The following is a 22,652-nucleotide window of genomic DNA, read 5'->3' as shown; positions in this document are numbered from 1 at the left end:
ATTTCTGGGTTCACTTTTGCCTCCTCCATTCAGGAGGTCAGAATCTGGGTTCACTCCTTTCTGCACTGTCTCCAGCTAAGGAGTAGGGATATTGAACATACCTTTAGGTACAGCTGTGGTGAGGGAGGAAAGAGGTCATTTATGTAAAGTGTATGGTGGTGCTGAAGTTTTTCTTCCTTTTTATTAGCAGAATGACATGACTTGGGAGGCTGAGGTAAGAGGACCACATAGGCCAGGAATTCAAGAAAAGTGACACTTGTACTGTGCTGGGCATGCAGGGCCACATTTTTTGGGGAAAACACACATTTACAAACACACTCACACTCACTACGCATGGATTCACCCCTAGCTACCTCCCAACCCTCCTGCACACAAACCCACACCATTTAAATGATACGGCTGTTTCCAGGGACTCTAGTGGATGATCACAGTTCTTCACTGAGCCATCTGTTCCTCACACTGCACTCCAGGTCCTCACTCTCATCAGGAGCCGGAAGCCAGGCAGGCTCTCCAGACAAAAACAGGCAAGAGAGTCCCCCGCGACCCATCACTTAGATTTGTCATCAGCAAGGGAGTGGTCTTAGAATACGAATAGTGTTAGAGAGGGGAACAACACACACTGGGGCCTGTCAGGGGACAGGTGAAGGGAGAGCATCTGGATAAACAACTAATGCATGCAGGGCTTCATACCTAGGTGATGGGTTTACAGGTGCAGCAAACCACCATGACACACTTTTACCCATGTAACAAAACTGTACATCCTGCACATGTATCTCAGAACTTAAAAAAAAATTAAATTAGGGGCTGGATGTGGTGGCTCATGCCTGTAATCCCAGTACTTCGGGAACTGAGGTAGGTGGATCATGAGGTCAGGATATCGAGTGTATACTGACCTGTTGTATCGACTCCAGCTGTGGCTGGTGCAGGGGGAAGGAGGAACCCTGTCATTTTGGCTAACACTGTGAAACCCCATCTCTACTAAAAATACAAAAAATTAGCCGGGTGTGGTGGTAGGCACCTGTAGTCCCTATTCAGGAGGCTGAGGCTAGAGAATCACTATAACCCAGGAGGCAGAGGTTGCAGTGAGCTGAGATCACAACACTGCACTCCAGCCTGGGCAACAGAGCGAGACTCCATCTAAATAAATAAATAAAAGCTACCTTAAGGGATGGAAGAAAAGAAACAATCTGACCCTTACCTGGTTCCTTCATTTAGGTACCAAACTGGCTGGATAGGTCGGCTAGAGAATGGGATGGGGATTGGGGTATTTGAATTTTCATTGAGAAAAGGGCTCTCCCTTTTCTAGATCAAAAAGCCTCAATGACAAAGACAAAAGGCAGAGTCAGCCTTTGCCCCAATGCCCCAGATCTGGGAAAGCTGGCTATGGGCAGAAGGGAGCTGGAAGCTGGGATGTCTCTGGGGATAACGGTATGGGAAGGGGGTGAGGGTAGCCACAGTGTGCCAGGGAGTAAATGGCACCCATGGCATTTTTACCTGTGGGCATCTTTTGGTTGCTGATGTGCTGCAGGTCGCGGCCCTCGGTGGCTCCCACATCCAGCTTGCCAGGCTCTACAGTAGTGGATTTTGATGTTGCAGCAGCCACAGCCTCATAAATATCAGATTCATAACAGGTTTCCTCCTCCCCCCTGCACCAGCCACAGCTGGAGTCGATACAACAGGTCAGTATACACCCCATGGGGCACCCACAATTCACTCCTGCCTGAGCCTTTGATGAAACTGAAACGGCGCTGCCCGAGCAGCCACACTACTGAGGCTGGCACAGCACTTGTAGAAGCAGCCTGACTCCAGGCAGATCTGGGGCCTCAGCCCTTACTTTACTGCCACCTCCTAAAGTGGCTGGTCTATGAGGTCAGGGACCTGCTGTCTTCTCTGAAAAACAAACGAACATGACAAGTGCCGAGAGGCACAAAAACTGCTGGGACACAGCACAGTCGGAGCTCCTCCTCCTCCTCCTCCTAGCTACCGACTGAGGGCTGCTGGCCCTGGCTGATGTCTATAACCCACAAAGCTTCCTATGTCACCTGGTTACCAGGAAACAGCCAGGTCAGGCTAGTGACTCACAATGTCCAGCCCCACAGCCCCACCCAAGGCCTCACAATGCCCATCCCTGCTGCTGCCCATCTTGTGGCCACCCTGCCCTTCTGTGCTGACTGCACTACTCAGGCTTTTATTCACCCTGGGCTGCCTGAGCTTTCCAGTCCTGAGAAAAGTGCAGGGGGTTGTTATTGGAAGTCACCCTTAGCAATAAACTCAATAGAAAACCCTGGTACGGCCGGGCGTGGCGGCTCATGCCTGTAATCCTAGCACTTCGGGAGACTGAGGGGGGTGGGTCACCTGAGGTCAGGAATTTGAGACTAGCCTGGCCAACATGGTGAAACCCCATCTCTACTAAAAATACAAAACATTAGCTCACTGTGGTGGTGGGCACCTGTAATCCCAGCTACTCGGGAGGCTGAGGCAGGAGAATTGCTTGAATCCAGGAGGTGGAGGTTGCACAGTGAGCCAAGATTGCACCATTGCACTCCAGCCTGACTGACAAAGGTGAAAGTCTGTCTCAAAAAAAAAAAAAAAAATAAGAACAAAAGAAAGAAAGAAAACACCAGTTACTAAAGTCAGTTCCATTAGCATTTCTGTTTTTCTGAGTTTGACAGCTTTCATTTGCTCACCAAATGTAGTTATAAACAAATTTTTGACTGCTTTTCTAACTAAATGCTTCTCTTCCATCCTACAAGTGTTAGTTCTTGTCTGCAACTTGATCATAGCTACCCCCAGGGCCCTGGGCCCACTCTCAGTAGGGAGTTATGTCTGTGTATCCTTAATGAAAGCCTGGGACACATCACACTTTCCCCTCCTGGTCTATAAAATAGGGACTGAACACATCCTTCCCAGATCTATAATGGGAGGACCTACCAACTCCCTTTTCTCCCTCTGTTTCTTCTTTCCATGGCAGGGGTACTCAGATATTTCTTTTATTTACTTATTTACTTATTTTTTGAGATAGAGTGTTGCTCTGTCCACCAGGCTGGAGTGCAGTGGCATGATCACGGCTCACCGCAACCTCCACCTCCCAGGTTCAAGCGATTCTCCAGCCTCAGCGTCCTGAGCAGCTGGGACTACAGGCACGTGCCACTGCATCTGGCTAATTTTTGTATTTTTAGTAGGGACAAGGGTTTCACCATGTTGGTCAGGCTGGTCTTGAACTCCTGACCTCAGGGGATCCACCCACGTAGGCCTCCCAAAGTGCTGGGATTACACGCGTGAGCCATCACGCCCAGCCTCAGATACTTCTTTAATAACAAATCATAAAGCATTATCTTATACAAAATTGAGAACCCCACAGTGGGGTACCATTGGCCTCATAGGATAAAGATGAACAGTCAACATCTGGCAAGCATTATGTGCCTGACAGTGTTGCAACTGTGGCATACTCATTTAACCCTCAGAAACAGTCCCATTGTACACATTTTACAGCATAAATCTGGATGGGAAAGTCAAGTAACTTCCCCAAGGTCCCACAACTGCTCAGTGAGTTCAGGCAGGTGAGCAAACAAAGGCTTAGAGTTCAGTTGTCTGAGGCTACACTGCTGGACAGTGGATGAACCTGGAATACAAAGGCTCATTCACTGTCCAGCACTAGAGTTTAAGTAGAGTTTAAATTTTATTCTGGAAACATGAGAGTCACTGAACCACACAGAGATGAGGAGTCCCTATCAGACGTGTTTGCAGTGAGGTCTCTCTGCACAATAGAGGACTGACGGAAGCAATGAGACCAATTAAGAGACATTATGTTGGGAAGCTGAGGTGGGTGGATCATTTGCGGTCAGGAGTTCAAGACCAGCCTGGCTAATATGGTGAAACCCCATCTCTACTAAAAATATGAAAATTAACCTGGCGTGCTGGCAGGTGCCTGTAGTCCCATCTACTCCAGAGCCTGAGGCAGGAGAATTGTTTGAACCCGGGCGTTAGAGGTTGCAGTGAGCCAAGATCACACCATTGAACTCCAGCCTGGGTGACAGAGATTATGTCTCAAAAAAAAAAAAAAAAAAAAAAAAAGAGAGAGAGAGACATTATGTTCATCTGGAAGAACAGGTAAGGCTAAAGGCAGTGGAAATGACTGAAGTGGATGGAAAAGTCTTGTGATCATTTGGGAGAGAGAACAGGAAGCGCTAGATGATTAGATGTGGAAGAACAGGGGAAGTAAAAGAAAAACAGGCTGCTGAGGTTGTAGTATGAAGGACTGGGTAAACAGCAGTGACTTTCTCTTACACAGAGAATGTAGGAAGAGGAATAGGTATGGGGAATAAGATAGTTTTCAGCTGGGCACAATGACTCATGCCTGTAATCCCAGCACTTTGGGAGGCCGAGCTGGGCGGATTATGAGGTCAGGAGTTCGAGACCAGCCTGGCCAACATGGTGAAACTCCATCCCTACTAAAATTACAAAAATTAGCCGGGCGCGATGGTGGGTGCCTGTAGTACCAGCTACTCGGGAGACTGAGGCAGGAGAATCACTTGGACCCAGGTGGTGGAGTTTACAGTAAGCCAAGATCGTGCCACTGCACTCCAGCCTGAGTGACAGAGCGAGACTCCATCTCAAAAAGAAAAAAAAAAGAAAAGAAAAGAAAAGATAGTTTTGGACTCTTAAGTATTGCATTGTAAGGGAGCTCTCTGGTAGAAAGTTAGATAGAAACCTCTGTAGGCTAAGTTCATTCTGTGACATCACAACTCATGTTTTAAAAAATACACACACAAAGTCAAACCATCACAGAAATTTCCTAAAATTTACATACTAAAATATGACAACTTTTTAGTTATTACTTTCTTAGAGCAACTTTGAATTTATGATCGTAGCAAATGAGGTGTCATGTAAAATAAAGTTGTTATATAAAAATGACATTTAAATTTTATTGTCATCAGAGCATATAAAAAACAATTGAAGCCATGGGTATGGCAAGGATTGCTTTAAAAAGCTGTGTCTAATGAGGGGAGTTGGAAAGAAAGGAGACTTGGGGGCCAGGTGCAGTGGCTCACACCTGTAATCCCAACACTTTGGGAGGCCTACTCAGGCGGATCACATGAGGTCAGGAGGAGTTCGAGACCAGCCTGGCCAACATGGTGAAACCCTGTCTCGACTAAAAATACAAAAATTAGCTGGGCGTGGTGGTGGACACCTGTAATCCCAGCTATTCGGGAGGCCGAGGCAGGAGAATTGCTTGAACCTAGGAGATGGACGTTGCAGTGAGCTGAGATGGAGCCACTGCACACCAGCCTGGGTGACAGAGCAAGACTCTGTCTAAAAAACAAAATAGAAAAAAAAGAAGATTTGGGGAATAGGGAGGTTTAAGTGGCATTAAGTAAAGCCTGCAAATGTGAGCAGTGACAGTCAGGGTACCTGAGTGTTCATCAGAAACGGCTGATCAGGTGAATCTCATCACAATGGAGCTGGTGTCTGCTTCTCATTTCTCTAATGGCCGTACCTACCACAGCACCTGGTCAACAGGGACTCAATACCTAATACCCCAATGAACACGGTAAAATTCTGCCAGTTCAAAAACATGTCCATACTCACCAACTTCCCTCATGGAGTTTTACTTCTTTCACTTACTGTAATGTTTTGAAGTCATCCCTCCTGTGGCCTGTAACCAGTTTCTTTTCTTTGTATAACTGAGCAGCACTCCACTGTATGCACAGACCACATGGGTCTATCCATTCTCTAGCTGACGGACACTTGGGTTGTTTCCAGTTGTTGCCTGTAGTGAATGAGGCTGCTGAGAACATTTATGTATACATCTTTTTGAACGCATGCTTTCATTTCTTCTAGATAAATTCCTAGGGCTGGAACTGCTAGGTCAAATAGCTAGTTTATGCTTAACTTCTTTTTTTTGCCTTTCTTATTCATAGAAAATATTACACTGATACATAATATTGGACATTTCTATGAGGTGCATGTGCTGTTTGGTTCTGTGCATCCAACATGTCATCATCAAGTCAGTGTATCTGGAGTATGGCCTTGAGTATTTCTCATTTCTATGTGTTGAGTGTATTTGAAGTTCTCTCTTGTAGCTATTTTGAAATATACAATACATTATTGCTAACCATAGCCACCCTACTCTGCTATCCAACATTAGAACACACTCCTTGCATCTAACTGTTTAAGTGTGTATTCATTGACCAACCTCTCTGCATTCCCTTTTCATACCCGGAGGAGAGAGGAAGGAGGGAAAGGAGCTGTGGGTGGCTGAATTAGGGCCCAGGGATGGCTGTGTCCCAGTCCCGGGACCTGTCCATGTGCTCTGTTGTGTGCCCACAGGGACTTTACAGATGTGAGGATGTGAAGGAGCCTGAGGTGGAAGATGATCCTGGGTTATCTGGGTGGGTCCAAGGTGGGGTCTTTATAAGGGAAAGAAGGAGGCAGGAGGGAGGGAAGGGTCGGGAGGAGAGAGGGAGAGAGGGAGAGAGGGAGAGAGAGAGAGAGAGAGAGAGAAAGAGAGAGAGAGAGAGAGAGAAGTGGGAGAGAGATTTGAAGATGCTGAGTTCTGGCTGTGAAGCTGGAGGAAGGTGCCAGGACCCCAGGGCATCCTCTAGAAGCTGGAAAAATCCTGGAAATGGATTCTCCACAGAGCCCTCAGAAGGAGGCTGGCCCGGCTGGCACCCTGATTTTAGCACTCTGGGATTCATTTTGGACGTCTGACTCCAGACCAGGGAATCAGTGTGTGATGTTTTAAGCCTCTAAATTAGGGGTCATTTGTGACAGCAGCAGCCACAGCAAAGTCAAACAGGAGCCATGGGAGAGACTCCCTAGGATGCCCCAAGGGTCCCTCCTTGGCCCCACCCACAGAAACACAGGCCTGACCACTGCTGGTGCCTCCACCCCTCTAACACCCCGCTCAGTAGGAACCATGCAGGAGGGGCTGGGTGTGGCTGGGCCATGTTCTCTCCCCCCACACCTTCTCAGAGAGCAGCTGGAGCCCCAGACCCAGGGAGCCTCCCAGAGAAATTCCCAACACAGGACGTGGTTTTCCACCTGAGGCTCAGGATCCAATGGAGAAGTGTTTCCCAAAAATGATGCTTCCTCCAAAGATGGCCAGTGACTTTCTGTGCCAAGCATCTGAGAAAATCTCCATGTCCTAGGGCTGCCAGGAAGTCACCTGTGCACATGTCGGAGCCCAAATCCCATCAATAGTGAGGCCTTGGGTAAAACACACCCCACTTTTAATTATGAAGAGATGCCTGGCCTCAGCATTGAAAACACCAACTTCCCTCGAGCAAAGACTTGCTTAGTCTCTTAGAAATGATGGAGCACACCAGCCTGAACAACATGGTGAAACCCTGTCTCTAATAAAAATACAAAAATTAGTTGGGCGTTATGGTATATACCTGTAATCCCAGCTACTCAGGAGGCTGAGGCAGGAGAATTGGTTGAACCCTGGAGGCAGAGGTTATGGTGAGCTAAGATCGTACCATTGCACTCCAGCCTGGGCGACAGAGCAAGACTCCATCTAAAAAGAAAAGAAAGAAATGATGGAGCACTTATTACCCTTTTTGCACTGGTTCCTGGGGAGCTCAGAGCCTATCTTTTGCAAATGTCCTGAGCTGCTTGCAGGCCTTTCATGTGTGTTTCCTTCCTGGCTTCCTCCTATTTTTCTCACACCTCTGAACCTGCTGTCAGGTGAAAAATCAAGGTGGACCCAAAATTTAAGAGCTCGTGAATTTGATGGTGCTGGAGTGTCCTAGACAGTCCAGCCCTTTTGGGTGGAGAGTTGGGCAGAGAGGAAGGAGGGCATTCCAGGGCACAGGGCCAGAAGTAGAGGGACTCCAGGCCCAGAGTAGGATTTCCAGGCTGAGGAAAGACAGGCCATGGGTGGGTAGAAGGTCCAGACCAGGACAGAGACAGAGGGTGTATCTGGAGGATCAGCCACAAATAGCTCCCTCCAGAAAGCAGGCAGTGAGATGGGTGGTGAGCTGCAAGGAGGAAGGGGAGGTGGGAGAGAATGGAGGGACCGGTGTTCAGTAAGCCAACTCCTCCGATCCTGGCCTATTTCCCCAGGGGACATGCCTGGGAGGCTGTGATCCTCTCCTCCAGGTTACTTTCCCACTGGTGCCAGGATTCCCCCAACACCACACTGAGAGCCCAGGAGAAGCATCAAATCATATGAGAGATAAGAAATGAAGAGAGGGAACAGGATTTCTGGTTGACAAAGGATATTTATTGAGAGTTTACTGGGTACAGGGAGAAGGGCTAGATGGCTTGGGATGCAGAGAGACCCCTCCCCTGGGATCCTGCAGCTCCAGGCCCCTGTGGGTGGGGTGAGGGTTGGGAACCTATGAACATTCTGCAGGGGCCACTGTCGTCTCCACGGTGCTCCCTTCATGCATGACCTGGCAGCTGTAGCTGTTGTGGGACCTCCACTGGTCGGACGTCAGGCTCAGGTAGCTGCTGGCTGCGTACTTGTTGTTGCTTTGTTTGGAGGGCGTGGTCATCTCCACGCCCTGGGTGATGGGGGTACCATCTGCCTTCCAGGTCACCATCAAGATTCCTGGATAGAAGTCACTCATGAGACACACCAGTGTGGTCTTGTTGGCTTGGAGCTCCTCAGAAGACAACAGGAACAGAGTGACCAAGGGGGTGGCCTTGGGCTGACCTGTGTGGACAGAGGAGGGGTGAGAGATGGCAGAGGGAGAGTGGGGTGTTGTGGAGCGCCTCTCTCTGTCTAAAGTCTCTGGGAGGGTTCATGGTGTGGTTGTCTGGTCCACCCAGGGCCTCTCCTTCCCTCTTCATTCCCTCCTTTCCACTGGAGCCCTCTGGAGAGCAGACAGCCCTGCACCTTCCTAGGGGCCTTCCCAAGTCACCTTTCCCAGGTGTCCTGGCCCAGTCATTTCCTCTGCAGCCTTGATTTCCCCGTGCATACCCAGGGCAGGCTGTGCTCCCTCCTTCCTAGTTTCTGGAGTCTGAGTTTGGAATCTAGGGGTCTCCCCCACAGCACACAAAACCATCCTGGCAGGGTGTGGGGAGGCCCAAGCCTGGCATGGCCTGGAGCTTCCCATCCCCTGGGACACCAGGCTGTGCTCCAGCCTGGCCCACTCAGTTCTCCTGGTGAAGCAGGGGCTCCACCCAGACAAACCCTGGGGCTCTGCCATCACCCCTGTCCCCACCAGCCCGACCACAGGACCCTTTACATCGGCCAGGTTCTTGGAGCTGCTTCCCCAGATTTCGAGGGAACACAGCCCCCATGCCCACCCCAGCAGCTTCTGATTCACCTGGTGGCCGTGGAGTTATCTGCACCCCCGTTTACTCCCCGCTAGTCACCTCCTGAGTCTAACATGCCATTCCTCAAATGAAGGTGGGAGGTTGACCCTTGAACAGAGAGACACCAGGCCTCAGAGGTGACGGGGCTCCAGGGACAGACACATCTGTGCCCCAAGAGACTCTCTCCTTTCTTGTGACTCTTCTGGGAGAGCTGGGCTCTCCGACCTCACCCAGTCTCATCTGTCCCTCAGTGTCTCCATGTACTCATGACCCAGCACAAGCCATAGAGCTGCAGCCTAGATCCAGAGTCCTCTCTGTGCCTTCCAATGGTCTCCCCTTGTGGTGACCCCTGTGTCACCAGGCCCCCATGTGGCCCTCCCAGTCTGGATGGGCATCCAGCCCTCAGCCTAGATCCTGGGGTCCCGGGGACTGTCTCTAAGGCCACTACAGGGCCCCTCATCAGAACTGGCCTCTGTCCCTCACTGAGACATCTGCCCTGGGAGAAGGGAGGAGCCCTGACCCTGCCCAATCCCAGCCCAGGCCCCAGGACCAGGCTGTGTCCCGCTGTTGGAAGCTGAAAGTGGCTGCTCCCACTGTGGGGGCCCTTCCTGCCAGTTACCCTGAGACCAGCCCACTTCCCCCAGACCCCATAGAGAAAGGAAGGGTTCCATGCTTAAGGCTTGGAGGGCAGAGGAGAAGAAGCCCCAGAGAAAGAAAAGAGATTTTTCCAGAGACAGGAGAGGGTGGGACAGGCTGGGGAAAGTTGTGAGAGCCACTTACCTAAAACAGTGAGCTGGGTCCCGCTGCCAAACACATGCTTCAGTGAATTATGCTTGGATACAAACCCCCTGGCCAGCACCTGGGGCCAGTCCAGGAGCCGTGCTGGAGCAGGAACCTGCTGGGTATGAGGGGCACAGGGCTGCAGTGTGTAGGCTCTGACCTAGGCACAGGGTAGGGGGGTGGCCAGTATCCCAGTAGGGTCTCTGTGGGTGTTCCCTGTCTGAGGCAGGTGTCCTGAGCTGGCTCGGACCTGCCCAACCTCACTTGGTCCCATTTTAAGGGCCTCTGAAATCCGCCACAAGTGTCCCCAGTCAAGCCAGGCTGACTTCCTCCCTGGACCAGGACACTGGGTCATTCTTGACCCAAGAGGAGAGTCCTCTGCTTTTATATCTATCCATGGAGATGCAGCTCAGTCTCATTTTGTTCATGAAGCCTTTTCTGATCATTCATTCCATCTGTCCACCCATCTGTCCATCTATTCATCTATCTTTGCATCCATCTACCATCTGTCCACTCATCCATCCATCTACCTATCCGCCCATCCATAGATCCATCCTGTCTACCAGGCACTGTTTTGTGTGCTGGGGACATGGTGTGGTCCCCCATGCTCTCACCCCCATCTCTCCCAGGTCATGGCCAACAAGGCCCTCCTCATGGTCATGTCCAAGGTCCTTCTGCTGTACCTGGTGTCTCTGCTGGATGTGACACGGGGCTGCCCCTCTTTCCAGTGACTCTTTTCCCCTTGGGGTCTGACTCCTCTTTCCTCTTCCCCTGGCATCTGTTTCTCCATGGCCCGTGCCTGGCTGCTGACTCTCCAAGATCCCCATTCAGACCCCTTTCTTGGCCATCTTCACACTCTGTGACCCCCACTATTGCCCACATGGTGAGGCTGGAGTCTATCCCAGCTCCAAACCCTCTCAGCTCCTCCACTGCCTGCTGACCATGCCCGGTGGGCTACCCAACAGGACTCTCAAACTAATCACATCCAGAGGAGATGACCACCTTCCCCCAGCCCAGCTCATTTTCCATCTTCATCTCATCACAATGACCATGGGCAGTTTCAACCCCTCAGCCAGAAACCTGGAGTCCCTGGACTCAGTCACCTCGCCTCCCACACTGAAATGGTTTCTGCGTACTTAGCTACTGCATCTAGACAGCACTTTTTTTTCTTTGAGACAGAATCTCACTGTCGCCCATGATCTTGGCTCACTGCAACTCTGCCTCCTAGGTTCTAGGCAATTCTCCCATCTCAGCCTCCTGAGTAGCTGGGACTACAGGCGAACACCACCAGGCCCAGCTAATTTTTTGTATTTTTAGTAGAAACGGGATTTCACCATGTTAGTGAGGATGGTCTCAATCTCCTGACCTCGTGATCCACTTGTCTCAGCCTCCCAAAGTGCTGAGATTACAGGCTTGAGCCACTGTACCTGGCCAATTTTTGTATTTTTAGTAGAGATGGGGTTTCACCATATTAGGCTGGTCTTGAACTCCTGACCTCATGATCTCCCCGCCTCAGCCTCCCAAAGTGCTGGGATTACAGGTGTGAGCCACCGTCTCCAGCCTTTTTTTTTTTTCTGACTGAGTCTCACTCTGTTGCCCAGCCTGGAGTGCAGTGGTACAATCTCGGCTCACTACAACCTCCGCCTCCTGAGTTCCTGGGTACAAACAATTCTAATGCCTCAGCCTCCTGAGTAGCTGGGATTACAGGCAAGAACCACCACGCCCGGCTAATATTTTGTATTTTCAGTAGAGACAGCGTTTCTCCACGTTGGCCAGGCTGGTTTCTTTTTTTTTTTTTTTTTTTTGAGACGGAGTCTTGCTCTGTCGCCCAGGCTGGAGTGCAGTGGTGCGATCTCGGCTCACTGCAAGCTCCGCCCCCCGGGTTCACGCCATTCTCCTGCCTCAGCCTCCCGAGTAGCTGGGACTACAGGCGCCTGCCACCTCGCCCGGCTAGTTTTTCTTGTATTTTTTAGTAGAGATGGGGTTTCACCGTGTTAGCCAGGATGGTCTCGATCTCCTGACCTCGTGATCCGCCCGTCTCGGCCTCCCAAAGTGCTAGGATTACAGGCTTGAGCCACCGCGCCCGGCCAAGCCAGGCTGGTTTCAAACTTCCAACCTCAGGTGGTCTGCCCTCCTCGGCCTCCCAAAGTGATGGGATTACAGGTGTGAGCCACCACACCTGGCTCCATTTTTATAATTGTGGTCAAACATACATAGCATCAATATTTCCACTTTAATTATTTTTAAATGTACAGCTCCGTGGCACTAAATACATTCACACTGTTGGGCAACCTTCACCACCATCCATCTCCAGAACTCTTTCATCTTCCCAAACAGAAACTCTAAACCCATTAACTACAGTCCCCCATTCTTCCTTCCCCCTCACCCCGTTAACTCAAATCTACTTTTTGTCTATGTGAATTTGCCGATTCTAGGTACCTCATAAAAGTGGATTCAAATGACTTTTGTCCATTTGTGTCTGGCCTATTTCACTAAGTATAATATCTTCAAGTTTCATCCATGTTATAGAAGATTTTTGAAATTAATTTAAAAATAATTAATTAAAACCTATTAAGACCTATTCAAAGTAGTATAGCCAGGCACGGTGGCTCACGTCTGAAATCCCAGAACTGTGGGAGGCAGAGGCGGGGGGGCAGGGGTCACGAGGCCAGGAGATCACGAGGCCAGGGACCATCCTGGCTAACACAGTAAAATCCCGCCTCTATTAAAAACACAAAAAAAGCTGGGCGTGGTGGCATGCACCTGTAGTCCCAGCTACTTGGGAGGCTGAGGCAGGAGAATCACTTGAACGCAGGAGGTGGAGGTTTCAGTGAGCCAAGATGGTGCCACTGAACTCCAGCCTGGGTGACAGAGTAGGACTCCGTCTTAAAAAAATAAAAAATAATTTTAAAAAAAGGTTCAAATGTGGCCTTTGAAAAGTGTGTTGGGTCTGGCAGTATACAGTATATAAAATGTATGAAAGGTAGCGTGTTCCAGAGTTAACTTTGGAAAGCTGAGGACCATCTGCATATACACGGCACGCCCGTTCCCTGCACCACAGTATCCTCAAAAATTCTTCCCTCTTTTTTTTTTTTTTTTTTTTTTTTGAGACAGGGTCTCACTCTGTCACCCAGGCTGGAGTGCAGTGGCATGATCACAGCTCATTGCAGCCTTGACCTCCTCAAGCAACCCTCCCATCTCAGCCTCCTGAGTAGCTGGGATTATAGGCGTGCACCACTACACCCAGTTAATTTTTTTTTATTTTTATTTTTAGAGATGGGGTCCCACAATGTTGCCCAGCTCATCTGGAACTCCTGGGTACAAGCAATCCACCCACCTTGGCCTCCCAAAATGCTGAGATTATAGGTGTGAACCACCACACCTGGCCTCCAATCTCTTCAAATTTCAGAACCTTACCTTTCTATCACTATAACACTATTTCCCTCACAGGATGCATGGTCATTATCAAGAAAGGCAGTAAGAGTGAAGATTTCTAGCATTTCTCTCTCAGTCCCATGTGGTGCTTACATCTTATTTTGGGTTGCACTTGACATCTTGACATATGGAATACTTGTCAGTTAGGCTTACAACAGCCTTAGAGTGATCATGTGGGTAACCTTGATGAGATATGATTAAATTCTAACCAAAATGTAGCATCCAAACATAAGACAAATACTTACATGTGATAAATCCTGCATGAAAGAGAGGATAACGGTGCCCACCTCTGATAATCTGTCTCAAATCAAGGCAGTAAAATTCCTGCAGAGAAAAAAAACAAAAGCATGTCTGCCAGCTGCTGGTCTGTGTTAGAGAGGGCTCTTTCTAGGGGCACCAGAGGGAATGGAGTGTAATTCAAACTGGAAGCCTTTTAAAGCCAGAGCTAGCTCACCTATTGAGGCTATACCTTTTAACTCTAGTCAACTGCAGTAGTCAGGACTCTTGTTGCAAGTGACAGAAACCCAACTCAAACTAGCTTAAGCCTAGAGACAGGTTTACGGACTGTCTCTTGGAATTCATAAACAAGATAGTTCTATCTCTCAGAACTCATTGGCCTTAAGAACTATATGGAGTCAGAGACGCTAACACCACTGTCTTCTCCTATCTGTGTTTCTTTAAGATTTGTCCTTTTTTCTCAGCAATTCCACCAATCCTCTAGTTCACATAATCTGAAGCATGGTTACAGGGAGCTCCTAAATTTTAAATTTTGCAATCAGAGAGGCTGGTTCAACTGTCTTTCAGTCTCCATTCCAAATATCTGTGTAAGGACATTTATTGGACTGGCCTGGAACAGGTGCCTTCCCCTGAATCAATCAGCACTGGACATAGGACAAGTTCACATGATAATCTGGCAACCTAGAAAAACGAAGTAAGGAGCAGCGACAGCCCTTAGAAGGCGAGTAGTGCCAGACCGACATTCCCATGGGTGTTCTCTGAATCAACAACCCTACCATCCTAATGTTTTCTTTTGTATTCATTAATATTTGTGAGAGTCTGGAGAAATACACCATGTTCATGGATTGGAACACTCAATATTATAAAGATCAGTTTTTCCCAAAGTGATTTGTAGATTACTTATGTAATTCTTATCAAAATCTAAACATATTTCTTTCTTCTTTTTATTTATATTATTTATTTATGTATTTCAAGACAGAGTCTCGCTCTGTCACCCAGGCTGGAGTGCAGTGGCGCAATCTTGGCTCACTGCAAGCTCCACCTCCCGCGTTCATGCCATTCTCTTGCCTCAGCCTCCCAAGTAGCTGGGACTACAGGTGCCCGCCACCATGCCCAACTTTTTTTCTTTTTTCTTTCGTATTTCTGGTAGAGACGGGGTTTCACGGGTTTAGCCAGAATGGTCTCGATCTCCTGACTTTGTGATCCGCCCACCTCGGCCTCCCAAAGTGCTGGGATTACAGACGTGAGCCACCACGTCCAGCCCTTTTTTTCTTTTTTTTTTTTTAAACAAACAATCACCATTAGGATGAATCTCAACATATTTCTTAATAAATATTGACAAGCTGATTCTAACTTTTTTTAGAAAGCGTCTTGCTCTGTTGTCTAAGCTGGAGTATAGTGGTGCAATTATAGCTCACTGCAGCCTCAAACTCCTAGGTTCAAGCTATCCTCCCTCCTCAGACTCTCCAAGTGCTAGGATTACAGATGTGTGCCACCACGCCTGGCTAATTCTAAATTTATATGAAAATGCAGGCTGGGTGTGGTGGCTCACACCTGTAATCTCCGAACTTTGGGAAGCAGAGGCAGGCGAATCACCTGATGTCAAGAGTTCGAGAACAGCCTGGCCAACATGGCAAAACCCTGCTCTACTATAAAAACACAAAAAAATTAGCCTAGTGTACTGAAGCATGCCTGTAATCCCAGCTACTCGGGAGGCTGGGACAGGAGAATTGCATGAACCCAGGAGGCAGAGGTTGCAGTGAGCTGAGATTGCACTATAGCACTCCAGCCTGGGTAACAAAAGGAAACTCTGCCTCAAAGAAACAAAAAAAATTGCAAAGGGTCAAGAATAGCCAAAATACTGGCTTGTTCTGAAAGCTCTGGTCTATGAAAAAATCCACTTCTTTTTTTTTTTTTTTTTGAGACAGAGTCTCCTCGCTCTGTTGCCCAGGCTGGAGTGCAGTGGTGTCATCTCGGCTTACTGCAAGCTCTGCCTCCTGGGCTCACACCATTCTCCTGCCTCAACCTCCCAAGTAGCTGGGACAACAGGTGCCCGCCACCACCCTGCCTAATTTTTTGTGTTTTTAGTAGAGATGGGGTTTCACTGTGTTACCAGGATGATCTCCATCTCCTGACGTCGTGATCTGCCCGCCTCTGCCTCCCAAAGTGCTGGGATTATAGGCATGAGCCACTGCGCCCGGCCAGAAGAGATGATCCACTTCTTACAGACTTCAAGATGTGATAAAAGGCTTGACACTTTAGGATCACTTGAGTTCAGGAATTGGAGACCAGTCCAGGCAACATGGCAGAGCTTGTTTCTGCAGAAAAACTTAAAATTAAAAAAAAAAAAAATTAGCTAGGCATGATGATACACACCTGTAGCCCCAGCTACCCAGGAGGCTGAGGCAGGATGATTATTTGAGCCCAGGAGTTCAAGGCTATAGTGCACTATGTTTACACCACTGCATTCCAGTGTGAGCAACATAGTGAGACCTGTCACCGAAAAAAAGAAAAAAATTAGGAAAGAACAAAACCCGGTCAGGCACGGTGGCTCATGCCTGTAATCCGAGCACTTTGGGAGGCCAAGGTGGGTGGATCACGAGGTCAGGAGAGCAAGGCCATCCTGGCTAACATGGTAAAACTCCGTCTCTACTGAAAATACAAAAAATTAGCCGGGCATGGTGGCAGGCGCCTGCAGTCCCAGCTACTCAGGAGGCTGAGGCAGGAGAATGGCGTGAACCCAGGGGGTGGAGCTTGCAGTGAACCGAGATTGAGCCACTGCACTCCAGCCTGAGCGACAGAGCGAGACTCCGTCTCAAAACAAACAAACAAAACAAAACAAAAAAAAAGGAAAGAAATAACAAAATCCTAGCAGAATGCTGCCCATAGCTAGTCTTCAATCAATAATGCCCATTTGGCCACACAGTAGCTCTCAGGAAAAAAACATTAATTAGTTCACCATTAGAGCAAGGAAACTCACTCATTAGCTTTAGGTCTGTTTTAGGGCAGATGGGTAACTGTCTAAAATAGCATGGAGTTATTCAAGAAGCATTCACTGAGAATGTATTCTGTTTATGTTCCACCCTATTCCTTCTACCTCGGTCTTCAGCATTCTCGTTTTCCAGTATCCTTATGCACTGTGCCTTTTTTTTTTTTTTTTTTTTTTTTTAAAGACAGAGTCTCACTCTGTCTCTCAGGCTGGAGTGCAGTGGTGCCATCTCAGCTCACACCTCACTGCATCCTCCACCTCTTGGATTCAAGTGATTCTCAAATTTCAGCTTCCTGAGTAGCTGGGATTACAGGCACGCGCCACCACACCAGGCAAACTTTTGCAATTTTGGTAGAAATGGGTTTTCACCATGTTGGCCAGGCTGGTATCGAACTCCTGGCCTCAAGTGATCCACATGCTTTGCCCTCCCAGAGTGCTGGGATTGTAGGCACGAGCCACTGCACCTTGCCTATTTTTAAATAACACTTAATTTTCTTTCATTTTGCTAATAATTTAGAGTACAATTATATAATGATGTTAACTTTTTTGGGGGGGTGGGACAGGGTCTTACTCTGTCACCCAGGATGGTGTGCAATGGCCCAATCATGCTTCCCTGCAGCCTCAAATTCCTGGACTCAAGTGAGCCTCCCACCTCAGCCTCCCAAACAGCTGGTACCACAGGCATGCACCACCATGCCCAGCTCATTTTTCTATTTTTGTGGAGACAGGGTCTTGCTATGTTGCCAGGGGGGTCTCAAACTACTGAGCTCAAGCAATCTACCCACCTTGGCTTCCCAAAGTGCTGGGATTATAGGCCTAAACCACTGTCCCTGACCTAACAATGTAGAATTTTACTTAATGCTTCATAATATGATTTTAAAAGTTTGTATTTGAAATGTATTTAAATATGTACTTTGATCTTTTGAAAAACATTTGAATTCCTAACAGATTATAAAATACTAGTTGTTCCCAGGAGGTGGAGGTTGCAGTGAACAGAGATCACACCACTGCACTCCAGCCTGGGTGACAGAGTAAGACGCCAACTCAAAAAAAAAAACTAGGTGTGTTAGGGTTCAAACCAGAGAAGCAGAACCAGTAAGAGAAATATACAGATTCAGATATAGATAAATATATAGTCACACACATCTGCATAGATATATAAAAGGTTGGCTTCTGACCAGGCACAGTGGTTCACACCTGTAATCCCAGCACTTTGGGAGGCCGAGGCAGGCAGATCACCTAATGGTCGGGAGTTCAAGACCAGCCTGACCAACATGGACAAACCCTGTCTCTACTAAAAGTACAAAATTAGCCGGACGTGGTGGCACATGCCTGTAATCCCAGCTACTCAAGAGGCTGATGCAGAAGAATCACTTGAAACCAGGAGGTGGAGGTTGCAGTGAGCTAAGATCTCGCTATTATACTCCAGCCTGGGCAACAAGAGCGAAACTCCGTCTCAAAAAAAAAAATTTTTTTTAATGAAAAAATTTTTGGAGAGATGGGGTCTTGCCCTGTTGACCAGGCTGGAGCACAGTGGCACAGTCACACCTCACTGCAGCCTCAAACTCCAGGGCTCAAGCAATTCTCCCTCCTCAGCCTCCCTAGCAGCTGGGACTGTAAGTGCATACCACCATGCTGATTAACTAAAAAAAAAAAAAAAAAAAAAAAAATTTTAGAGAGATGCAGTCTGGCTATGTTGCCCAGGCTAGTCTCACACTCCAGACCACAGGATCTTCCCACCTTAGCCTCCCAAAATGCTAAGATGTGAGCCACCATCCCCGGTCCCAATAAACCAATACTGATACGTTATTATTAACTAAGGTTCATCTTGATTCAGATTCTTTTACTATTTACCCTAATGTCCTTTTCCTGTCCCAAGATCTCATCCAGGAGACCATACTATGTTTAGTTCTTGTCTCCTCAGAATTGCTGGAGTGCAGTGACTCTATCTCGGCTCACTGCAACTTCCGACCACTGAGTTCAAGCTATTCTCCTGCCTCAGCCTCCTGAGTTGCTGGGATTACAGGCACCTGCCACCATGCCCAGCTAATTTTTTTTTGAGAGGGAGTCTCTCTCTGTCACCCAGGCTGGAGTGCAGTGGGGTGATCTTGGTGCACTGCAACCTCTGCCTCCTGGGTTCAAACGATTCTCCTGCTTCAGCCTCCCAAGTAACTGGGATTACAGGTGTGTGTGCTGCCACTCACTACTTTTTTTTTTTTTCGAGACAGAGTTTGAGATGGGGTTTCACCACATTGGCCAGGCTGGTCTAGAACTCCTGGCCTCAGGTCATCCCCCCACTTCAGCCTCCCAAAGTGCTGGGATTACAGGTGTGAATCACCCACCCAGTTTGGCTAGCTTTTTTTTTTTCTTTTCTTTTTAATGTGGTAGCTCGGGTCTTGCTATGTTGCTCAAGTCTCCGAAAGTGCCAGGATTATAGGCGTGAGCCACCGCTCCTGGCCTAGGAGGTCACTGTGATACCCTGTTTAAGGGGATGGGGCCTGGACAGGGCAGAGGCTGTGATGAGATCCCCCTCTTCCCTTCCCATCTGTGACTCTCACTGCCCTTGCCCAGTTTTCTCCACTTCCAGTTTTTTTTTAATTTTTTATTTTTAGTTTCTTAGAGACTGGGTCTCACTCTTGTCCAGGGTGGAATGCAGCGGTGTGATCACAGCTCACTGCAGCCTCTGTTCCTAGGCACAAGTGATCCTCTCGCCTCAGCCTTACAAGCAGCTGAGACTATATGCATGGGCCACCACGCTGGGCTATTTTATTTATTTATTTTTTTGAGACGGAGTCTTGCTCTGTTGCCCAGCCTGGAGTGCAGTGGCTGGATCTCAGCTCACTGCAAGCTCCGCCTCCTGGGTTTACACCATTCTCCTGCCTCAGCCTCCCAAGTAGCTGGGACTACAGGCGCCCGCCACCTCGCCCGGCTAGTTTTTTGTATTTTTTTGGTAGAGACGGGGTTTCACCATGTTAGCCAGGCTGGTCTCGATCTCCTGACCTCGTGATCCGCCCATCTTGGCCTCCCAAAGTGCTGGGATTACAGGCTTGAGCCACCGCGCCCAGCCAACTGGGCTATTTTATTACTCTGGTTCGCTGGGCCCTTGCCATGGGTCTTTTGCCCTCAGCTCACTTGCCTCCCCAGATCAGGGCCTCCTCTCTGCGAAGGCCACCCTGTCCCTGGCAGGAAGACCACAGGGTGGGGCGGGAAGGTGGGTGCACACACTGGAGGCAGGATGGTACCCACTTGGAGGTGTCGGTCATGTACAGATGGTCCCTGGTGGCAGGGTGGGAGGGGCGAGCATGTTGTTGATGGCGACAGTGACGCAGAGGCGGGAGGGCAGGGGCCCCACCTGGAACAGGCTGCTGCTGTCAGCCTCGAAGGGGAGGTAGCCCCTTCATGCTCTAGCCTGTCGAACCCATTCACCCACTGCAGACATAGGAGATATGTGGAGGGAGTGGCAGGTCGGGACATGAGGAGGGGCTCTGCTATCAGGCACTCCCTCACATAACCTGCAGCATGGGGCTCAGGGGCCTGCCAGCCAGACAGGAAGACATCCCAGTGGGGTAGATCAGGCCACTTATCCACCTACACAGGGCACAACCCCCAGGGCAGGGTAAGGCCCCCCACCGTCCCACCCCAGGAGACAGGCTGTGGGTGGCATCTCAGGGTCCCATGCTGTTCAGCAGCTGTGCCCACCCACCCGCCCTGCCTGCTCCTGGCTACACTGACCACGATGGCATAGAAGTGGGCACTGCCAATCCTCAGCACCACTCTTGTGCACAGGTCCTGGATCCATCGCTCTAGCTGGGTCACCTCCCGTTCATACCACACCCAGCTGACAAAACGCCACAGCCACCAGTCCTGGCTGATGTCGTTGAAGATGGAGGGAACCGGTATGTACAAGGTGGGGCCCGACTGTGAAGAGAAGGGCTGGGCTCAGCTCCTAGGCCCCCAAAGGGATCCGGGACCAGTGTGCTGCACAGCTGTGCCCCCAGGCCTAGCACACGCCCTGACACATGGCGGTGACTCCTGGCGGAAGACAGATAATGTGCTGATGACACGTCAACTGCCAGGACAGTTTGTGCAACTGGGCCAGTGGGGCCAGGTGTTCCTCGTTGGAGCAGATGGGACCCAGTATCTCCCGAGACAGGGGTGAACCCAGGGGCACATCCCAGCCCGAGGCAAGAAGGTTCAGACCTGTGACTAAGATGCAAATGACCCACTGCCTGTCACAGGGAGGAAGGCTGGTTAGGGGGATGGGGGAACTTTGCTTAGGACACTGTGAGTGAGTCCCACGCTGGCACCCAGCCCTCTCCTCTCCTTCTCTTGTACTGAATGCCACAAAGTCAGAAACAGAGGATGTAGGCTGGGCACGGGGGTTCACACCTGCAATCCCAGCACTTTGGGAGGAGGAGGCAGGCAGAACACAAGGTCAGGAGTTTGAGACCAACCTGACCAATATGGTGAAACCCCATCTCTACTAAAAACACAAAAATTAGCTGGGGGTGGTGGCGGCGCCTGTAGTCCCAGCTACTTGGAAGGCTGAGGCAGGAGAATCGCTTGAACCCAGGAGGCAGCGGCTGCAGTGAGCCAAGATCGTGCCATCGCACTCCAGCCTGGGTGACACAGCGAGACTCTGTCTCAAAAAATAAGAAAAAGAAAAAGAGAATGTAGACCAGGCACACATGGCCCAGACCTCACCAGATTCCACTTCTCTGCTGACCACATCCAAGTCAGGAGGGCAACAGGGGTGGCCTCCTTGGCCTGATGTAACAGTCTGTCCTCTATCTGAACCCTGAAAACCAACGTACCTTCCCTCTTGGGCAGTGCCTGCCGCTAGGCCTGGCGAGTGTCTGGTGGCTCATGCCTGTAATCAGAGCTTGGAGAAGTCAAGGTGGGAGGATGGCTTGAGGCCAGGAATTCGAGATCAGCCTGGATAACGTAGTGAGACCCTATATCTTAAAAAACAAAAAAGTTGGTTTTTGTTTTGAGACGGAGTCTCACTCTGTGGGACAGGCTGGAGTGCAGTGGCCTGATCTCGGCTCACTGCAACCTCCACCTCCCTGCTTCAAGCAATTCTCCTGCCTCTGCCTCCCCAATAGCTGGGATTACAGGCTCTTATCACCACGCCCGGCTAATTTTTGTATTTTTTAGTAGAGACGGGGTTTCACCGTGTTAGTCGGACTGGTCTTGAACTCCTGGCCTCAGATGATCCGCCCGCCTCGGCCTCCCAAAGTGCTGGGATGACAGGCGTGAGCCACCGAGCCTGACCAAGTTTTTTTTTTTTTAATTAGTCAGGCATGGTGGCCCCAGCTAACTTGCAAGGCTGGGGCGGGAGAATTGCTTGAGCTCAGAAGTTAGGATTGCGCCACTCCACTCCAACCTGGGCGGCAAGGCCAAATTCAGTCTCAAAAACATTTCAAAAATTAAAAATAAACATTAGAAAGGACACTGACCAGGCTCAGCCTTCGCCTCCCGACGCTGCTGGACAGGAGCTCTTCCTCCTCCTCCCGTCTCCTCCGCCCTCGCCCTCCAGGGTCCCCCTGAAACGTCCCCGCCCGGGCACCCAGTCCTCCAACCCCGCGCCCCCAAGCCCGTTGACCTTTAACCTCCTCCGGGCCCCCAGCTCCGGGGCACTCAGGTGAAGAAGGCTGCAGGGCACTGGTGCTTACCCCATTCCCACCGCCAGGCTTCCGGGCGCCTCTAGCAACAGTCGCCGGTACCTCTGCTCCTGGAAGCCCCGGGGTCGGTTGTCGGAGAAGTCAGCAGGGAGGCTCCAGAGGCTGTCGAGCTCTTTGCGCTCCCGCCACGGGCTCTCCCCGAGGTACAGCATCCGGCCCAGCAGCGCCAGCGCGCAGCCACACAACAGCGGCCGGAGAGCCGCCCAGGCCACAATCGCCCCCCAGGCCATGCTTCCCGTTCCCTGTCTTGGCAGCAGTGT

At 49.8% G+C, this 22,652-nt stretch overlaps 2 protein-coding genes and 1 pseudogene across 21 annotated transcripts in view; all 3 read right to left on the bottom strand.

Moving 5' to 3' along the window:
- The window catches only part of LOC107000607 (uncharacterized), a 27,888-nt gene extending 19,226 nt beyond the window's left edge, over window positions 1-8,662 (bottom strand). For 4 of the 12 annotated variants that reach the window (XM_077950495.1, XM_077950499.1, XM_077950503.1 and 1 more), the window contains exons 1-2: window positions 7,398-7,886; window positions 5,626-5,770 (exon numbers count right to left, since the gene is read on the bottom strand). In XM_077950495.1, the coding sequence (XP_077806621.1) occupies window positions 5,626-5,644 (19 nt within the window). In that variant the 5' untranslated portion in view covers window positions 5,645-5,770; window positions 7,398-7,886. Of the gene's footprint in view, window positions 1-1,494; window positions 1,807-2,434; window positions 2,912-3,909; window positions 4,047-5,625; window positions 5,771-7,397 lie in introns of those variants that run through there. The other 8 variants (XM_077950494.1, XM_077950492.1, XM_077950501.1 and 5 more) reach the window with 7 other exon arrangements.
- On the bottom strand, window positions 8,206-22,652 carry LOC100428433 (immunoglobulin lambda constant 6). 8 transcript variants are annotated; one of them, XM_077950553.1, is made up of 5 exons: window positions 22,384-22,652; window positions 16,096-16,212; window positions 13,728-13,806; window positions 10,048-10,207; window positions 8,206-8,662 (listed from the first exon to the last, which is right to left on the bottom strand). In XM_077950553.1, exons 3-5 carry the CDS (start codon window positions 13,743-13,745, stop codon window positions 8,343-8,345), a joined length of 498 nt encoding a protein of 165 aa, XP_077806679.1. In that variant the 5' UTR covers window positions 13,746-13,806; window positions 16,096-16,212; window positions 22,384-22,652; the 3' UTR covers window positions 8,206-8,342. The 8 variants fall into 8 exon arrangements, with proteins under 8 accessions (XP_077806679.1, XP_077806682.1, XP_077806684.1 ...); XM_077950556.1 differs by having other exon boundaries at window positions 10,048-10,165; XM_077950558.1 differs by lacking the exon at window positions 16,096-16,212 and having other exon boundaries at window positions 10,048-10,165; window positions 22,435-22,652.
- LOC144331890 (beta-glucuronidase-like) lies at window positions 19,725-22,652 on the bottom strand (annotated as a pseudogene). The gene is made up of 3 exons (XR_013399470.1): window positions 22,413-22,652; window positions 20,441-20,626; window positions 19,725-20,137 (listed from the first exon to the last, which is right to left on the bottom strand). The product of XR_013399470.1 is annotated as a beta-glucuronidase-like (transcript).

Source organism: Macaca mulatta, chromosome 10 (assembly GCF_049350105.2).
Source record: "Macaca mulatta isolate MMU2019108-1 chromosome 10, T2T-MMU8v2.0, whole genome shotgun sequence".
Classification (NCBI taxonomy): Eukaryota; Metazoa; Chordata; class Mammalia; order Primates; family Cercopithecidae; genus Macaca; species Macaca mulatta.
This window is presented reverse-complemented; position numbering and strand designations above follow the sequence as displayed.

Coding starts and splice junctions, on each gene's coding strand:
- LOC100428433 (XM_077950553.1), bottom strand. Junction 8,663..10,047: donor GACCCAGCTCACTGTTTTAG/GTAAGTGGCTCT, acceptor CTGTCCACACAG/GTCAGCCCAAGGCCACCCCC.